At 43.0% G+C, this 19,201-nt stretch overlaps 1 protein-coding gene across 1 annotated transcript; it reads left to right on the forward strand.

Annotated features, from left to right (window-relative positions):
• Nucleotides 1-931: 931 nt before the first annotated feature.
• Nucleotides 932-14,789, forward strand: naa20 (N-alpha-acetyltransferase 20, NatB catalytic subunit). Its single transcript, XM_072505596.1, has 6 exons — nucleotides 932-1,067; nucleotides 6,105-6,129; nucleotides 7,099-7,189; nucleotides 13,017-13,152; nucleotides 13,247-13,392; nucleotides 13,790-14,789. The coding sequence occupies exons 1-6, from the start codon at nucleotides 943-945 to the stop codon at nucleotides 13,873-13,875; spliced, it is 609 nt and encodes a 202-aa protein (XP_072361697.1). The 5' UTR covers nucleotides 932-942; the 3' UTR covers nucleotides 13,876-14,789.
• The last annotated feature ends 4,412 nt before the right edge of the window (nucleotides 14,790-19,201 follow it).

Raw genomic sequence — 19,201 nt, forward strand, 5'->3', positions numbered from 1 at the left:
GGTCCCGGGCAAAAAAGTTTGAAAAACACTGATCTAACCAATCCTTTGTCGAGCTGTCTGTATGACTTCCAACCCATTAACATATAAAAAGGCTGAAAATATTCAGCAGGTCAGGCAACATCTGTGGACAGGAAAACATAGCTAATTGTCTCAATGCCACCTTCCATCAGTAAGAAGGCTCACAGCACCATGTTAAAGTCCAACAGGTTTATTTGAAATAAGTGATTTCAAATAGTCCTGTTGAACTTTAACCTGGTGTTGTGAGCCTTCTTACTGTGCCCACCCCTGTACAGCACCGGCAACTCCACATCATACCTTCCATCAGCACAATTTTGCTTCTTGTTGCCTTCAACATGTTGCATCTTAGAGGTTTCCCTGTAACTGAATTCAGTTTTCAAAAGAGTTGCATTTTTTGAGCAGATAATCTTTATACCAACAGCTTCTAATTATCTCGCTTGCTTATTGCATTTGCGTTGACAGTTACAGACGCAGAGAAAAAAAACACGCTGCTGTTCGCAACTCCTTCATAATGAATTAATATGTCGAAGTTGCAAAAGTGCAAAAGGAAAGAAACTTCTTACTGTGCTCAAAATTGAGGACAGAGGAGGGGGCGTGACCGAGATCGGAGGCGTGGCCATGGACGGGGCGGCGCCCAGTTCGCGATTGAGGGGCGGGGCGATTGTGGGGGGGGGGGGGGGAATGGGCGGGCCGAGTATGGAGGCGGGGCCACAGACGGGTGGGGGGTTGGCAGTTGGAAGCCGGGGCGAGGGGCGAGTTTAGGGGCGGGGCGACGGCCGGTGAGCGAATGAGGGTGGTCGTGAAGGAGCACAGGGCTGAGGGACGCGATGATGGGGAGGGAGAAATGAGCCAGCGATGGGCGTGGCTAAGGTCGGAGGCGGGGCCAGGCCGCCTGACTGGCGCGCGAAGTACGCGCTCGCGGTTATGCGCGTTCTTCGTCAGTTCCGCCGATGCCCGGCGGAAAGGTTAGCTTCCGGTGCAAGGTTGGTTGGTGAAATGACAACGTTACGAGCATTCTGCTGTGATGATCTTTTTCGCTTCAACAACATGTGAGTAAACTGGAGCGAGGTAATACAGTGAAAACTGCCCGGTAACAGTGATGTACAGGTTGCGAGTGATTAAACTCAGTGCCTACAATAGAATCACAGCAGGGGACATTCGGCCCATCCTGTCTATACTGACTTTCCCTCAGATGTTGCCAATCCTCTCCTACCCTTTCCCCATTTCCCTGTAAATACTTAGCTGTCCATCCAATTCCCTTTTGAAAGTTATTGTATCACCTTAACTTTTTTCCCCCGGTTACTCATAATATCATAAGATTGTTTTCTTATGGGTATCCTTAGGAGCAGGTGATTATAGTAGCAGGTGATCATAGATAACTGCTTTAGTGTCTGGAAGCCAGTGACATACCACAGGGATCCATGCTGGGCCCCCTATTCTATAAATGACATAGATTACTATGTGAGGGGTATGATCAGTAAGTTTGCGGATGACACAAAGATTGGCCGGGTGGTTAACAGTGAGGTTGAGTGTCTTGGGTCACAGGAAGATATAGATGGAATGGTCAAATGGGCAGAAAGGTGGCAGATGGAATTTTACCTTGTAAAGTGAAAGGTGATAGACTTTGGTAGGAGTAATTTAACAAGGAAGAATTCAATGAATGGACTGACACTGGAAAGGGCAGGTTAATAGGGTGGTGAAAAAGGCATATGGGACACACTTTTATAAATCGAGGCATTGATTACAAAAGCAGGGAGGTCATTTGGAATTGTAAAAAAACTTAATGAGACCACAGCTGGAGCGCAATTCTGGTTGCCACATTATAGGTAGGATGTGATTAGCCAGGGATGGAACGTTTTAAGTTACAAAGAGAGGTTGGATAGGCTTGGATTGTTTTCTCTGGAGCAGAGAAGACTGAGGGGTGACCTGATTGAGTAGTACAAGATTATGAGGAGCATGGACAGGGGTTAGGGTGCAGCTGTTCTCCTTAGTTGAAGGGTCAGTTACAAGGGGACACAAATTCAAAGTGAGGCATGGAGGATTTAGGGTGGATTTGAGGAAAAACATTTTTACCCAGAGAGTGGTACGGTCTGGAATGCACTGCCTGGGAGGGTGGTAGAGGCGGGTGGCCTCACATCCTTTAAAAAGTACCTGCATGAGTACTTTGCATGCCATAACATTCAAGGCTATGGGCCAAGTGCTGGCAAGTGGGATTAGGTGTACAGGTCAGGGCCTTTCGTGTGTCGGTGCAGATGCGATAGACCAAAGGGACTCTTCTGCATATAGAATCCTGTGATTAATTACACCACATAATATAATTCCTACAGTGCAGGAGGCCATTCGACCTATTGAATCTACACTGACTCTCAAAGAGTACTTTACCTAAGCCACTCCCCAGCCCTACCCCCACAACCCATAACCTCAGCTCACCTGCACATCTTTTACACTTAGTGACAATTTAGCATGGGCAATACCCTTAATCTGCACATCTTTGGACTGTGGGAGGAAACCGACGCAGACATAGAGAGAAAGTGTCACCCATGGCTGGAATCAAACCCGGTTCCATGACGCTGTGAGGCAGCAGTGCTAACCAGATATTAGTCATTCATGGGGTGGTAGTAAAACAGGGTGCTTGTAATATAGGATTTAGTAGCAGTAACAGTAGACGAAGGAAGGACAGCAATGCTAATTATTTTTTATTTATTTATTTTTTATAAATGTTTTATTGAAAATTTTTTCCCAAACAACAATTTTTCCCCTCTTACAAAGCAAACGCAACAATAACAATACAGAAATTTTAAACAATACACAAGTAACAAAACCCCTTTATCTTTGACCTAAACTAACCTCCCCCCCCCCCCCCCCCCCCCTCCCCCTGGGTTGCTGCTGCTGGTCATCTGTCTTCCCTCTAACGTTCCCCTCGGTAGTCGAGAAATGGCTGCCACCGCCTGGTGAACCCTTGAGCCGATCCTCTCAGGGCAAACTTTATCTGCTCCAGTTTAATGAACCCCGCCATATCATTTACCCAGGCCTCCAGTCCGGGGGGTTTCGCCTCCTTCCACATGAGTAGGATCCTGCGCCGGGCTACTAGGGATGCAAAGGCCACAACGTCGGCCTCTTTCGCCTCCTGCACTCCCGGCTCTTCCGCAACTCCAAATAGAGCTAACCCCCAGCCTGGTTTGACCCGGGCCTTCACCACCCGCGAAATCACTCCCGTCACTCCCTTCCAATACCCTTCCAGTGCCGGGCATGCCCAAAACATATGTGCGTGGTTTGCCGGGCTCCCACCACACCTCCCACATTTGTCCTCCACTCCAAAGAACCTGCTCAATCTTGCTCCCGTTATGTGTGCTCTATGTAGCACCTTAAATTGAATCAGGCTAAGCCTGGCGCATGAGGAAGAGGAATTTACCCTGCTTAGGGCATCAGCCCACATACCCTCCTCTATCTCCTCCCCTAGTTCTTCTTCCCACTTTCCTTTTAGTTCGCCCACCGACTCCTCCCCCTCTTCCCTCATCTCTCGGTAAATCTCTGACACCTTGCCCTCTCCGACCCACACCCCTGAAAGCACCCTGTCCTGTATCCCCTGTGTCGGGAGCAACGGAAATTCCCTCACCTGTTGTCTAGTAAATGCCCTCACCTGCATATATCTCAAGAAATTTCCCCGGGGCAACTTATACTTTTCCTCCAATGCTCCCAAGCTCGCAAAAGTCCCATCTATAAATAAATCTCCCACCCTCCTAATTCCCAACTGGAACCAGCTCTGAAATCCTCCATCCATTCTTCCTGGGGCGAACCTATGGTTGTTCCTGATTGGGGACCCCACCAGGGCTCCCCGCACCCCTCTCTGTCGCCTCCACTGTCCCCAGATATTCAATGTTAGCAATGCTAATTATTGATATGAGAAAAACATAGATAAAGGTTTGACCACAGAGCCTGCTGAGGTAAGAATGAAGGTTGGCAACTTGCAGAGATGTCTTGGTGACTGAGCAGACCTGAAGTTTCAAACTCAGCTTGGGATTATACAGAACATCAAGGTTGCACACAGTACTGTTCACCTTGAGTGAGAGAGCAGGGAGGAGAGGGGAATCAATGGCCAACAGGGCAGAGTTTGTGGAAGGCACTGAGATCAATAGTCTTGATCTTCTTGATGTTTTGTTGAAGGAAGTTGTGGTTCATCTATGACTTCCTGTCCACAGAGGCAGTGTAAAGCACAGGGATGATAGGGCTGAGATAAGTTGCGAGGGAGAGATGGGTGTGATCAGCTTACAAGTGGAAGTTGGCCTATGCATGTGGGCAGCACAGCGGTTAGCACTGCTGCCTCACAGCACCAGGGACCGGATTCAATTTTGGCCTTGGGTGGCATTGTGGAGTTTACACGTTCTTCCCGTGTCGGCATAGGTTTCCTCCGGGTACTCTGGTTTCCTCCCACAGTCCAAAGATGTGCAGGATAGGTGGATTTGCCTTGCTAAATTGCCCCATAGTGTCCAAAATAGGTAATGGAGAAAGGCTGGGGGTGTGGCCTGGGTGAGGCGCTCCTTCAGAGGGTTGGTGCAGACTCGATGGGCTGAATGGCCTCCTTCTGCACTGTAGGGGTTCTATGATGTCACCAAGTGAAAACATGAGCTAAATGATGGGGTGAGGATTGATTGTCGAGAGGCTCTGGGCTGACGGGTTGTCAGCGTAGGAGAAGCTTTTGTTGGAATCCAGAAGGATAGGAAATGTACAACACAAGGCTAGTTAGACAGAGATAAGCAACAGAGGAGAGACAGTGGAGAAGAATAGCATGAAAACTTGTATTAAATGCAATGGAAAGCTAAAATAAGACAAGGGGCCATAATATGCTAATCACAGAGGATATCATTCACTGCTTTGGCCTATGTAGCCTCAGAATGGTGACTTAAATAGTAGTTGAATTGCAGGGATTCAAACAGGGAGGTTTTGCAGTGATTGAATTAGAGCGTACAGTGATCTACAACATGACAGGACTAAATTAAGAGATTCAACAACATGTGAGTTTATAAATGAGAAATGAACAGAAATATATCCATATTTATAAACCAAAACGATTCTGCCCAGATGAGGCAATTGGGTGATTTGTACAGCCTGCATTGGGAACTATTCTTTCTCAGTAAAATTAATCTGCTCTTGTGCTGCAGAGGTTACATATTTAACTGCAGCACCCTTAACCGATTCATACATATCAGCACTTATTTCCCTGAATACATGATAACCAGGAATAAGCACAGAGTTCTTTCACTGCGTTAAATGCTGACTTATAGAATGTGTCTGTGCGGAGCAGCCAGGCTATTGAATTAGTTGCATACTGCTGACATAGCTTCCCATTCTATCTATCCACAAATATATCCTGTGTGTCACTGCTCAAAAGTTATGTTGCAGCATACGACTGAACTCTGTTTCAGAACCTTAGCATATGGAAGGAGTCAGCAAGAGATATTAGTTTGCATGAATCAGGAAATGAAATGAAAAAATGAAAATCGCTTATTGTCACAAGTAAGCCCCTAGTCGCCACATTCCGGCACCTGTTCGGGGAGACTGGTACGGGAATTCTTCCTCTGGAAAATAAATACGTGCAGAATGCAATGGCAAGTTTTGCTTTGGAAGGGTCTAATGTGTGAAATTATGCTCTGATAACAGTGTTCATAGTCGGCAGTGCTGGCTTCTCCTATTGCTGATTGAAGGAAATCAAACTGTTTCAAATTGATGTTGTAAATCCCAGTTGGAAGCCACTTGTAAACCCTGTCCAATACCTTGTCTTACACATGACTCGGTATTATTACTGAATGCATTCCACTATTGTATGACATTCACATAGTTTTTATCTTATTAAGGTGAATTGTCTTGGAAGAGTTGTTGGCAAAAAGGTTTTGCAAAGTATGTGTTGCAGTGATATATATGACTTCGATTTGTACTGCTTGGCCCTGATGCCAGTGTGGTGAAAGTGATGCATGGCTTTGCTTGAAGGTTTTCCAAAGGAACCCCAGTGCTGTGTAGCTATTGCCGATTAATAATTTAAACAGGAGACTGAACCTCTTCTAATTTATTTCTCTTTTTTTCCTTTGCAGAAATCTGGATCCCCTTACAGAAACTGTATCCTTGTTATCGTCCATTTTCATATTGGCTTCCAGTGGGGAATCTTGTTTTAATATAACATCCAGCAGGATAGACTAGCCCTTAATTTGAATAAATCATGATTCAGATTGGAGATATGTAGGAACAAAATTATGCTTTTAGTTTATCCCTGGTTTCTTGTCATAAGCGTTATGGACGTGATATATTTTAGTCCTCGTGATTACTTCTAGCTGTTAGCTGATCTTCAGTTGATGTTTAAAACCTTGGAAAGTAGGGTTATTTATTACATGCAGCTATTCTATCAGGTAGTGCTTTCACTGTTGGATTTATCTTGGGAGAATCCTGAGTTGAATATGCCACCTTCTCATTATAGCTCCTATTACCCCTTTTAGAATGAGCTGCAGTAGAAAGTTTTAATTCATTTGATGTTGTGCGTTTACATGATTGCTAGAACACCCATAATTTAGAAAAGTACAACAGTCAAACCCTAACTCGTTATCTTACGTGCATGGAATTGCAATTCTTTGTTTGGTTGATCCGGCCATTTGGAGTCAGGGACTGGTAGATTTATTGAGGCTATCTGTTCTAGGTAAGCACAAAGCTTACATTAAACTCGGCATTGATTATTATCAGCAGATCATTTGAAGTGGTGTGAGCTACTTTAGTTTAGATTGCAAACCCTTGCAAGCCCAAACACCTGTCAGCATTGCTGCCAGTAATCTTTTTAGAAGCTGTAAATTCAGCTGAAAGTCGGTTGTGGAGCTGGGAAACGTGTTGAACTAAGGCAGGATAAAGTAGGATTTATATTAGAAATCAGAAATGAAAGAAAATTATTTGGACAGGAAGATTACATTTGACTAGCTTCCTATCACATGTCAAGGACTGTAAGCAAATAGAAGTGGCTTTTATAGAATGTCTGTTTTAGATTGGTTGATTTATTGTAAATTGTGCAGATTACTTTTGTTATTTTTCTTAAGTAATGGATAGTATGGGATTCCCTTCTACCTGCAATATCTAGCTCATTGGCCAGAGTATTTCATTGTTGCGGAGGCTCCTGGAGGAGAGCTAATGGGATACAGTAAGGATCCAACGTCATGCTCACTATTATCTACAGATTCAGACAAAATAACTTGCTTTTTACGAGTCAGATGTACATTTTGGGTAGTTTAATTAGTTATATCTTGTGCTTATTGACCTGCTAAGTATTTATAGAATTTTCGGTTTTTATTTGAGGCTACGCACACCCTTGGTGTCGGTTTTGACCCAGAGATGAGTTTCTGACCATATATCTATATCATCACTAAGACCGCCACCTATTTCCATCTCTGCAACATCGATCGCCTGACTTCTCAGCTCATCTGCTGCTGGAACCCTCACTCGTGCCCTTATTACTTCGAACATTGACTAATCCAATACACTCCAGTCTGGATTTCCATCTTTCACCTTTCATCAACTTAAGATTGTCCAAAACTATCCTACCTATAACTTCTAACTTGTACCAGGTCCCATTCCCCCATCACGCTGTGCTTGCTAACCGACATTGGTTTTCAGTCAAGAATTGGTTCAGTTGTAAAATACTTGTCCTTGACAGAGGCAGCACGGTGGCGCAGTGGTTAGCAATGCAGCCTCATGGCGCCGAGTCCCAGGTTCTATCCCTGCTCTGGGTTATTGTCCATGTGGACTTTGCACATCCTCCCCGTATTTGCGTGGGTTTCACCCCCACAACCCAAAGATGTGCAGGCTAGGTGGATTGGCCACACTAAATTGCCTCTTAATTGGAAAAAATGAATTGGGTACTCTAAATTTAAAAACAACCCTCTACAGTCTTCCTTATTTGTGTAATCTTCTCCAGTCCTACAAACCTATGAGATATCTATATTCTTCCAATCCTGGACTCTTGCACATTCCTGATTTTCAATATCTCTATCGTTGCTGGCTATACCTTCAGTTGCTGAGGCCCTACACTCTGGAATTCCGTCCATCTCTCTCTTTTTAAGATGCTCCTTAAAACCTACCACTTTGACCAACCTTTTGGTCATCTGTTCAAATACCTCCTTTATGGCTTGATGTCAAATTTTGTTTGATAATATTCCTGTGAAGCACCTGGAGACATTTTGCTACGTTAAAGGTGCTATTTAAATGCAAGTTATTGTAATGAAAATTTGTGTTGGCATGTATTGTGTTTCCATATTTTGTTTTTCACCGTTGATTCATTTGTATTTCTATTTAGAAATGCCAAATCTATTTTGTTTAAAAAAAAATACATTTAAGCACTCATTTTGACCCCATTACATTTCTTCAAAAATGAATGTGCAAAGAAATGAGAAATCCTCCTAGAACACAATTACTGGAGTGAGAATGCTGTTTCTTTACTGACTGCGGCATGTTGGCACAGTGATTAGCCCTGCTGCTGCACAGCGCCAGGGACTCTGGTTCGATTCCAAACTTAGGTGACTATGTGGGGAGTTACACTTTCTCCCCATGTCTGCATGTGTTTCCTCCGGGTACTCAGGTTTCCTCCCGCAGCCCAAAGATATGCAGGTTAAGTGGATTGGTCATGCTAAAATTGCCCCTTAGTGTCCAAAGATGTGCAGGTTAGGTAGATTGGCCATGTTAAATTGCTCCTTAGTGTCTAAAGGTTAGGTGGGGTGATGGGGATAGGACCGGGGAGTGGGCCTATACAGGGTGCTCTTTCGGTGGGTGGGTGAAGGCTTAATGGGTCGAATGATCTCCTTCTGCACTGTATGGATTCTGTTATTTATCTGCAGTCAGTCTTTGTATCCTTAACTGGACAGATACTAAACTTTACAGTGGACAATGTTCTTTACTTTGTAAAATCCTGAGAAATTATCATGAGAGGTGTCAGCAGAAATTTGCTAGTTATACAAAAGTGTACATTGCTCAGTGTACCTCTCCGGCACGAAAGAAGTCTCTTATTTCAGGGACAGGTGAAAGCGATGATAGTCATTTTTAGTGTCTGAAAAGCGCCCCAGTATGACAAGAGTGGGAATCTAGAGGTTTTTAATTGGCTGTAACAGTCCGCTTCTCAAAAGACAAACACATCATGATCTGCAATATGAACAGCCATTAAGCACTTGACGTCATCCAGTGATTACTTAAGAGTCATTAGACTCTAGGCCTAGAAGACCTGCGTCTTAATCTAAAAAAACAAATAAAGTCTGCGTTACATGGTATAATTCCCATAACATATATGTTTTGTATTTGGCATGGCACGTTAAGAAGGGAAGCCAAGTCTTTTCCTGTCATGCTTCCCGCATTCTGTGCCATACGAGATTCGCTAACAGTTTAATCTCCTTAACATGATCAACTTCTGCTTGATGCAAAGCATTCCTTAGCTATCTAAGTTCATAGAAATACTTATTTTCATCATTTAATCCAAACTGGAAATGCCAAAATTAAAATTGATGCTTTCCACTTGACATGCTTATTCCCTGCAAAATTAGCTGTTTCTGACCCGCAAATCCACCGATCACATCAAGTGGCACATATTGGCAGCATTAATTCAACTTGTTCATAAGGCATAGGAGTGGAATTAGGCCATTTGGCCCATCGAGTCTGCTCCACCATTCATTCATGGCTGATCTCATCCTGGCCTTAACGCCACCATCTTGCCTGTTCTCCATAACCCCTCAACCCATTACCAATTTCAAAAGGCTTCCATATTACTTCTCATTCTGGTGGCGTAAGAATTTTGGGTTGCATTTCATTAAAATATATAGTAAGTGATGTTTGAATGGAAACATTTTAGTGTAAGTGGATCAAAGGAAGATAGAATGAAAAGTTCCACATGTATATATTAGACATCAGAAAGTAATGTAACATCGCAGCCTGGTTCAAAAGGCAGGTAACTTCATCCGTAGGTGACTCACTATTTTAATTAATAATTTGATTCAAAGTAAATTAATCGGTGTTTCCAAAGTTTGCTCTGTATTCTTGTCTGGAGACATTGTTTCTCTTTAAAAATGTGGGTTCCTCAACTTAACAATTCAAATAACACCTGCATCAACTGATGGTTGTCGTACCAGAGATCACAAGTCCCAAGACTGCAGATAAAATATTTTAAATGTATTAATGTTTCCAAAAAAGAATTGGGAACTGGCCTAAATAAATTCATATTGTGTGCAGCACAAAAGCTGAAAACCTTAGAACAAATTTATTGTATAATATTTATACAATATTATTTAGTTACGATGTGTATATTGTTGATGCAATGAAATTTTCATTGTGCCACCCCTCAACATGCTTATTTCCTGCAAAATTAGATGTTTGTCACTCGCGAATCCACCGAGCACATCAAGTGGCACATATTGGCAGCATTGATTCAACTTTTTCATAAGTTCATAAGACATAGGAGTGGAATTAGGCCATTTGGCCCATCGAGTCTGCTCCGCCATTCATTCATGGCTGATCTCATCCTGGCCTTAACGCCACCATCCTGCCTGTTCTGCATAACCCTTCAACCCATTACCAATTTAAAAATCTGTTTTATTCCTCAAATATCCTCACTCCCAGCATCCACCGCACTCTGGAGTAGCGAATTCCAGGTTCACAACTCTTTGAGAGAAGTAGTTTCTCCTCAAATCTGTTTTAAATTTGCTACATCTTATCCTAAGACTATGACCTCTCATTTTAGAATGCCCCACAAGAGGAAGCATCTGCTCCACGTCTACTTCATCCATACCTTTTATCATCTTGCATTTCTCAATTTGATCTCTAAACTCTGGAGAGTATAGGTCTAAACTGTTCAATCTCTCTTCATACGACAAACCCCTCATCTCTGGAATCAACTTAGTGAACCTCCTCTGAGCTGCCCCCAATGCCACTACATCTTTCCTCAAATAAGGAGACCAAAACTGCAAAATACTCCAGGTGTGCTCTCACCAATGCCTTGTATGCCAGGGACCCGGGTTCGATCTCCGGCTTGGGTCATTGTCTGTGCGGAGTCTGCATGTTCTCCCCGTGTCTGCATGGGTTTCTTCTAGGTGCTCCGATTTCCTCCCACAAGTCCCGAAAGATGTGCTTGTTAGGTGAATTGGACATCCTGAATTATCCCTGTGTACCCGAACAGGTGCCGGAGTGTGGCGACTAGAAGATTTTCACAATAACTTCATTGCAGTGTTAATGTAAACCTACTTGTGACACTAATAACGATTATTATTAACAACAAATCCATACCACAATTTAACATTACATTTATTTTCTTTATTATCTGCTGTACCTGCATACTAGTTTTCTGCGATCCATGAATGAGGACCCCAGATCCCTCTGTAACGGAGCACCTTGAAGTCTCTCCCCATTTGGATAATAAGTTGCCATTCCATTTTTCCAACCAAATGCATGACCTCACATTAAACTCCACATTTGCCACATTTTGGCCCACTCTCCTAAACCCATCTATATCCATTTGTAAGGTTCTTATTTCCTCTTTGTAACTTATGTCCCACCTAATTTTATGTTGTCTGCAAATTTGGCTATAGAACCTATCCAAGTCATTTCTATAGATTGTAAATAGCTGGGTCCCAAGGACCGAACCGTGGTACCCCACTAGTTACATCTTGCCACCCAGAAAAAGACCCATTTACCCTGACTTTGTCTTCTGTCCATCAACCAGTCATCTATCCAAACTAATAAATTACCCCTAATCCCTTTTGAATTAACCTTCTGTGCGAGACCTTATCAAACGCCTTCCAGAAGTCCAGATATACCATATCTACAGGATCCTCATTATCCATTACATCTCCGAAGAACTCTAGCAAATTAGTCAAACATGATGTGCTTTTCATAAAACCATGCTGACTGATGGATAGCGCTTTGGCTTCCCAAATGTTCTGATATTACTTCCTTGATAATTGATTCTAACTATTTCCCAACAACAGATGTTAACTAACATAATTTCCCACATTCTGCCTCCCTCACTATTTGAATAAGGGCGCTACGTCAGAATTCTTCCAATCCAGTGGAACCTTTCCCATGTCCAGGGAATTTTGGAATATCATAACCAATGGATCCACTATCCCCACTTCCTTTAACACTCTAGGATGTAGGCCATCAGGCCCCGGGGGACTTGTCAGTCCTCAATCCCAATAATTTGTTGAGTTCTATTTCCCTATTGATGTTGATTTTTCTAAGTTCCTCCCTTTCTATTATCTTTGAATTGCCTATTCGTATAGGAATGGTACTAGTGTCCTCTACTGTGGAAAAGTATTGATTTAGCATCTTAGCCATTTCTGTGTTCCCCACGATTAACTCTCTGGTTTCATCTTCCAAGGGACCAACATTCACTTTAGCGACTCTCTACCCTTTTATGTACTTATACTATCCTTTTTGATATTTTAAAACTTGAAACAGAAAGTTTTAAAAGGTTTTGAGGCTGCTACCTAAACAGTATTTATAATTTTCTTGAATTTTTAATGCTAAACATTTTCCGGCAGTGAGGCAGATGAACCATGTGCAGCCAATTAAGATTTTTAAATTCTGCTTTCCTTAGTTTGAGAGCAGTGTAGGTGGATAATGTAACCATGGTGTTTTTCGGCCTCTCTCTAAAACACACCATTTTCAGTGTGAGTACCTTCTAAAACACACCATTTTCACTGCGAGTACCTTATCACCTTTCTCGAAGAGCTTATACACACTTCAAAGTGTTGTTACTGTCATTAGGTAAACACAGCAGCTGCTTTGCACACAAATATCTTACAAACAGTCACTGGGTGCACTAAGCTATTGGAACTCCACTTGGATTTTCAAAATGGAGAATTTGGATAAATGAAAATCGGGAAACATGATCAGAGGTTACAACCACTTATAAAATGCAATGAGAAGTTTGGTGTGAAACTTGTGTGTAATGTTTAATGAGTAAAAAGCTTTTTTGATTGGTTCCTTTTAAGTTATGGGGAAAGCTGAAGGATCAGTGGCAAGAGAGGAATGGCATGGACACGTAACGGCTTTATCTGTAGCTCCAGAATTTAGACGCTTGGGGTTGGCAGCTAAATTAATGGAACTGCTGGAGGAAATATCTGAAAGGTTGGTGTATCTATTTTAACAATTAATATATACCAGATAGAAAATATACATTAAAATTGTCAGGAACTGATGAATACTTTGTCTTTTACTATAGAAAGGGTGGATTCTTTGTTGATCTATTTGTACGAGTATCCAATCAAGTAGCAGTGAACATGTACAAACAGCTTGGCTACAGTGTCTACCGAACTGTGATAGAATACTACTCAGCTAGCAATGGAGAACCTGATGAAGATGCTTACGGTATGATTGTGAATTTCTGTGGAATATATTGAAAATAAAACAGTGGTCACACAGTGATGATTACGGTACGGATAATACATGTGGGCATTGCATTGATTATTTTAAATGGGCTATGAAAATATCTGGATTTATCAGAGTTCATTTATGAAGCTATTCATTTTTGTGAGGTTCCTTTTTATTTTAATAGTGGGTACTTGTCTCACTCAGTTACAAGTGTGAAAGATCGTTGGAAGTTACCAGTGATGACATTCCCTCCGCAAGTGATAGCCAGTGGCAGAGCTTTTACTATAATTTGTAATTGAGAAAATATTTTTATGAATTGCATTTTTAACGAATTGTGTTAAGCAGCTTCCATTAAGTCATTTTTTTGTAACCACTTTTTTCTTTTCTATAACAGATATGAGAAAAGCCTTATCAAGAGATACAGAGAAGAAATCAGTAATACCCCTTCCTCACCCAGTCAGGCCTGAAGATATTGAATAACCTTAAGCTGTGGCTCTTGGGCAATTTGTAATGCAAGAGAAAACTATTACTTTTGCTGTTTTAATATGAGAATGCTGAGAATTGCAAGGAAAGTTTGAATATTTTATTAAAGGACAGCGTATTCCTCAGTATTTCAGTACTGCAGGTAAACGTCGAATTTATATTTTAAAGAGAAATTTGAGGCCTAGTATCCCACATTTGGTTTATAGTCCCAAGAGCCACAGCTTTATCATAATGTTTGTTTAGCATTTTTCTCCCCCTGGTAGATAATAATAGCCTTTGGAACTGCATTCTGTATGTTTGCAAAGAGATTTTGTATTTACATCATAAATGTTTTGTGTAAAATTTAATTTTTTCAAATCACTTTTGTGATATGTTTGTATGTTGACTCTTTGAGTCTGTTTCTGTTTGGTTAAACAATTGCAGGCAGAAGTGTCGAGGCTTTCTGTTGAGGAAGACGACAATGTTTCAGGGAAGCTGAGAGTGGAGTTAAATTTGCAACACTGACGTTGCTTACAAGTGCGGTGAAGAACACCATTGCATTTAATCACTGGGAAAAGTATTATCTAATGAATTTATACTGATAATGTTGGCACTTTAAACTCAAGGCCTGTAGTATCTTTATGGAGTTTTTTTAAATGCTATTAACTAGAGCAGAAATCTGTATCACATAAAACAGCAATTATTTTCATTTGCTGTGTTAGTCCAACTATCAGCTGATACATCTGCGGTTTGTGAGGAAGAATGGGAAGGGAAGATAAGAAAATTCTATAGTCTTGGCAGTCCAACATTTTGATGGTCAGAGAATCTCCTGAATTGATTCAAATTACTTACTTTAAAAGTTTAATATTTGTTCTGTTTTATTGTAATATTAACATGGTGCTGTAATAAACTGTCAAACTAAGTTCAAACAATCCTTTTGGTACAAGTGTACAAAACCTGCACTGATTCAATGTGGAGATCTTGTAATTTGCCCTGGAATTGTTCCTTTTGTGATGAAAGAATCCTGAATTAGTGTCACGCATGGTTCAGTTGCAAAATGGGCAGGAAATAGTTATGGGCCAATGTTAAATTTTATTTCTTGGATTTAAAAAAACAACTTTTGATTTAAATGTGAAAACTGAGGGGAAATAATTCTGAACAGTTTGGTCCAGAGTCATCCAGACTAACTCCCTTCGCTCGCTCTACAGAAGCTGCCAGACCTGCTGTGATTGTCCAGTATTTTCTGTTTTTGTTTCAGATTTGCTTTTATATTTGGTCCAATCCCCCATGTCTGCATAGGTCTCACCCCCACAACCCAAAAAATATGCAGGGTAGGTGGATTGGCTATGCTAAATTGCCCCTTAATTTGAAAAAAAACCTTTGGTCCAAAGTTTTATTTAAGGCTGCTTCAAACCTTAAATTGCAAAAGTATTTTTATCTTGTTAATATTTGTCACTTCCAGAATTGATTAATCCACTGCAGTCCTGGCCAGAGACCCATTCTACCCTCCCATCAACTTGAGGTCACCTAAGCTACGCTGCAGGTGTTCGCACCAAATCCCTTTCACCTTCCACACCTGCTCTTGTTGACCTACATTGTCTACAAATATTTAACTGAGAGCCAGAGTATCGGCTGTCTGTTGAGGAAGAGCTGTTTCAGCGAAGCTGAGATTTGCAACACTGGCTTTTCATGCAAGCATTGCAAAGAACATAATTTTGCATGTTTATCGCTTGGTAAAGTACCTCCATGGCCTCAACCCCTCATCTCTAATCTCCACTCTGACAGCATATCTATACTCTCCTTAACTCCACTGATTTCAATAATTCCACCATTTGGCGCTGAGGTTGCGAGCTCCATTACAATCCTGGACCAGACACCAACAGTGGCTAGGATAGTGGATAGAAATCCCAATATTTTATTTTAATTTTGTAAGACTGTGGAAAGGATACCTCACTCCAAAAGCACTTTCAGAAAGAAATAGGGTTCTGGTATATTAAAACTTTATTACTAACAGTATTAAAATATCTTATAATTATCCCTTAAACAATGCTAATCAATACATTAATTATATCTTTATTCCCACTCCAACAAAAAAAAAAAATCAGCTCTTAATCCACTGTTAAAATACAGTTAGCATGCTTTGCAAAGATGTCTGGATAGAGTAATAAAAGGGAAATCTTTCGACACTGCTTTAAAGAAAAGACGTGGGGCGGGATTCTCCCCTACCCGGTGGGGCGGGCCACTCAGGCGCCGAGGTGTGGCGTGAACCAATCCGGCGTCGGGCCGCCCCGAAGGTGCGGAATCCTCCGCACCTTCAGGGGCTAGGCCGGCACCGGAGTGGTTTGCACTGCGCCAGCCGACGTGGGTTGGCGCATGCGCGGGAGCGCCAGCCTGTGCTGGCGTCATCCCAGCGCATGCGCAGGTTGGGTTCATCTCCGCGCCGGCCATCGCGGAACGTTACACCGGTTGACGCGGAGGAATAGAGTGCCCCCACAGGCCCACCCGCAGATCGGTGGGCCCCGATCATCGCCCCCCCCCCAAGGACCCCAGAGGCCTGCCCCGCGGAGCCAGGTCCCGCCGGTAAGTACCTGGTGTATTTTACGCCAGCGGGACTGGCCTAAAACGGGCAGCCACTCGGCCCATCGCGGGCCGGAGAATTGACGGGGGGGGGGGGGGGGCGGCCCCCGACCAGCGCGATTCCCGCCCCCGCCAAATCCCCGGTGCCAGAGAATTTGGCAGCAGGCGGGGGCGGGAATCACGCCCCCCCCCCCCCCCCCCCCCCCCCCCCGGGCGATTCTCCAACCCGGCGGGGGGTCAGAGAATCCCACCAGTAACTGTGGCTGCTCACCTAAACACACACTTCTGTACTGCTTTGAAAGAAACTGCTAATCTAGTCACAGAGATATCTTTTAACTGAACTAAACCGAAATGAACTCCAGCTAACACTCAACAAAATCTTCTTTCCTGCAAAATGCCTGATGCCTTGGCTCCTCATTTTACTAGCTGTAATCTAATTAACTTCACAGGGAATCCACTTAACCCAAACAGCATTCCATTGGCCCAAGCTTTTCATGCTTTGTGGCTACCAAAATCTTTCAACCCAGGATACCTTAAAAACCCAACTAGCCCAGGCTTTTAACCCTAAACTGCACCAAATAACTATAATATATTTGAAATTCTGACATTCATCACAGCTCTGAAATTTCCTAGTCTCTCTACCTTGCTTTCCTCCTTTAAACATTCCTCTTGATCAAGTTTCTGGCATCAGCCTCCATATCATTTAAACTGCCTCTGTGAAGCAGCTTGGGACATTTTATTGCATAAAGGCACTACAAAAGTACTAGTCTAAATACGGATTGAACCAGTTTTCAGAGGGGAAAAAAGTCTACACGGAGTGTACTTTTTCACACTCATCCGGCTATCAATACGGAACTAATGAGCTAATAGCTGTAAGTCCATCACCTGATTGTCACCTACGCCTCTTTTAATAGTCACCTCCCATCAGCACATGCTCCTTTCCTAGAAATAAAAATTAACTTGCATTTACAGTTAGGAAGTGCCATGAATATAGTCACTGAGCCCATTAGTTGTTACATGACTCGGAAACCATGTAGGTTCAATCTTCAACTCATAACCGCGGGGGGTGGGGGGGGGGGGGGGGGGGGGGGTGAATACAGGGGTGTGTGGAAGGCTAGGTGAATTTCTGGGGACAGGATCAGTGTTGGGTGGAGAAAGGGAGGATCCACTTTCTAAAAAATACTTCAATTATGTTTCTCTCACACACAGGCATCCTATCATCCACCTTCATTATCGAATGCAGAAACCTATATCTACACATCCCACAAGGAGAGAGAACTGGGTCTGTCTACTCTGATGTACAGTGATCCCACCCAAACTCATCCTTCCAATTGACAGCTGGACCCAATTTCCTTCACCGTAGTCCCTCCAGATTTAAATTAGCTCTCCTACTCTGTGCTTGGAATTAACCTGCTATTTCCTTCACCCATGCTACTTTTGTGCATTTTGACATTAGATAATATTTAAAACCCTTTACTGGTTGCACAAAATTTCATGAGGGACACACCTGTAAAACCTGCTGGAACAGACAGAACAGTTTATTACACCTACTTTTATCAATCTCCCTCTGTTGGTGTGTCTGTGTCACTGGCCCCAAAACCTGTTTTGAACCATGTTCCCCTCTTGCCTCAAGTAACGTGGGAAAATAAAGTAGACTTTGGGTTACATTGGGGCTTTTCAAAAATAAATTTAGAGCGTCCAAATTTTTTTTCCAATTAAGGGGCAATTTAGGGTGGCCAATCCACCTACCCTGCACATCTTTGGGTTGTGGGGGTGAAACCCATGCAAACACCAGGAGAATGTGCAAACTCCACATGGACAGTGACTCATAGCCGGGATCAAACCTGGGACCTCAGCGCTGTGAGACAGCAGTGCTAACCACTGCGCCACCGTGCTGCCCCTACAATCGGGGCTTTTTAAAAAAAAAAAATTCTCCTTTTTCACATTTTCTCCCAAATTTACACCTACCAACAATAAACAATAATCAGTAACAAATATGTCAATCCCCAAATCAATAACAATGATCCCATCCTCCCACCAAACATTAGCCCGTATGTTCACACAAACAAATGACAAAAAGGAATTTGGAACCACCCATAGTCACCATTAACACACGCAGCTCCCCTCCCACCCACCCGCCCCAACTAATGTTCGATGTTATCTAGTTCTTGAAAGTGCATAATGAATAATGCCCCTGAATTGTAGAACCCCTCCATCCTTCCCCTCAGTTCAAACTTAACCTTCTCAAGAGTCAAGAATTCCAACAGGTCCCCCCGCCACGCCAGGGCACAGGGTGGAGAGGTTGCTCTCCAACGTATCGGGATCCGCCTTCGGGCGATTCAAAGAACAAAGAACAAAGAAATGTACAGCACAGGAACAGGCCCTTCGGCCCTCCAAGCCCGTGCCGACCATACTGCCCGACTAAACTACAATCTTCTACACTTCCTGGGTCCGTATCCTTCTATTCCCATCCTATTCATATATTTGTCAAGATGCCCCTTAAATGTCCCTATCGTCCCTGCCTCCACTACCTCCTCCGGTAGTGAGTTCCAGGCACCCACTACCCTCTGCGTAAAAAACTTGCCTCGTACATCTACTCTAAACCTTGCCCCTCTCACCTTAAACCTATGCCCCCTAGTAATTGACCCCTCTACCCTGGGGAAAAGATTCAATGAGGCGAAGGCTACAACATCTGCCTCCGCACCAGTTTCCAACCGTGGCTGGTCCGACACTCCGAATATGGCCTCCCGGGGGCCCGGGTCCACTT

Source organism: Scyliorhinus torazame, chromosome 1 (genome assembly GCF_047496885.1).
Source record: "Scyliorhinus torazame isolate Kashiwa2021f chromosome 1, sScyTor2.1, whole genome shotgun sequence".
Classification (NCBI taxonomy): Eukaryota; Metazoa; Chordata; class Chondrichthyes; order Carcharhiniformes; family Scyliorhinidae; genus Scyliorhinus; species Scyliorhinus torazame.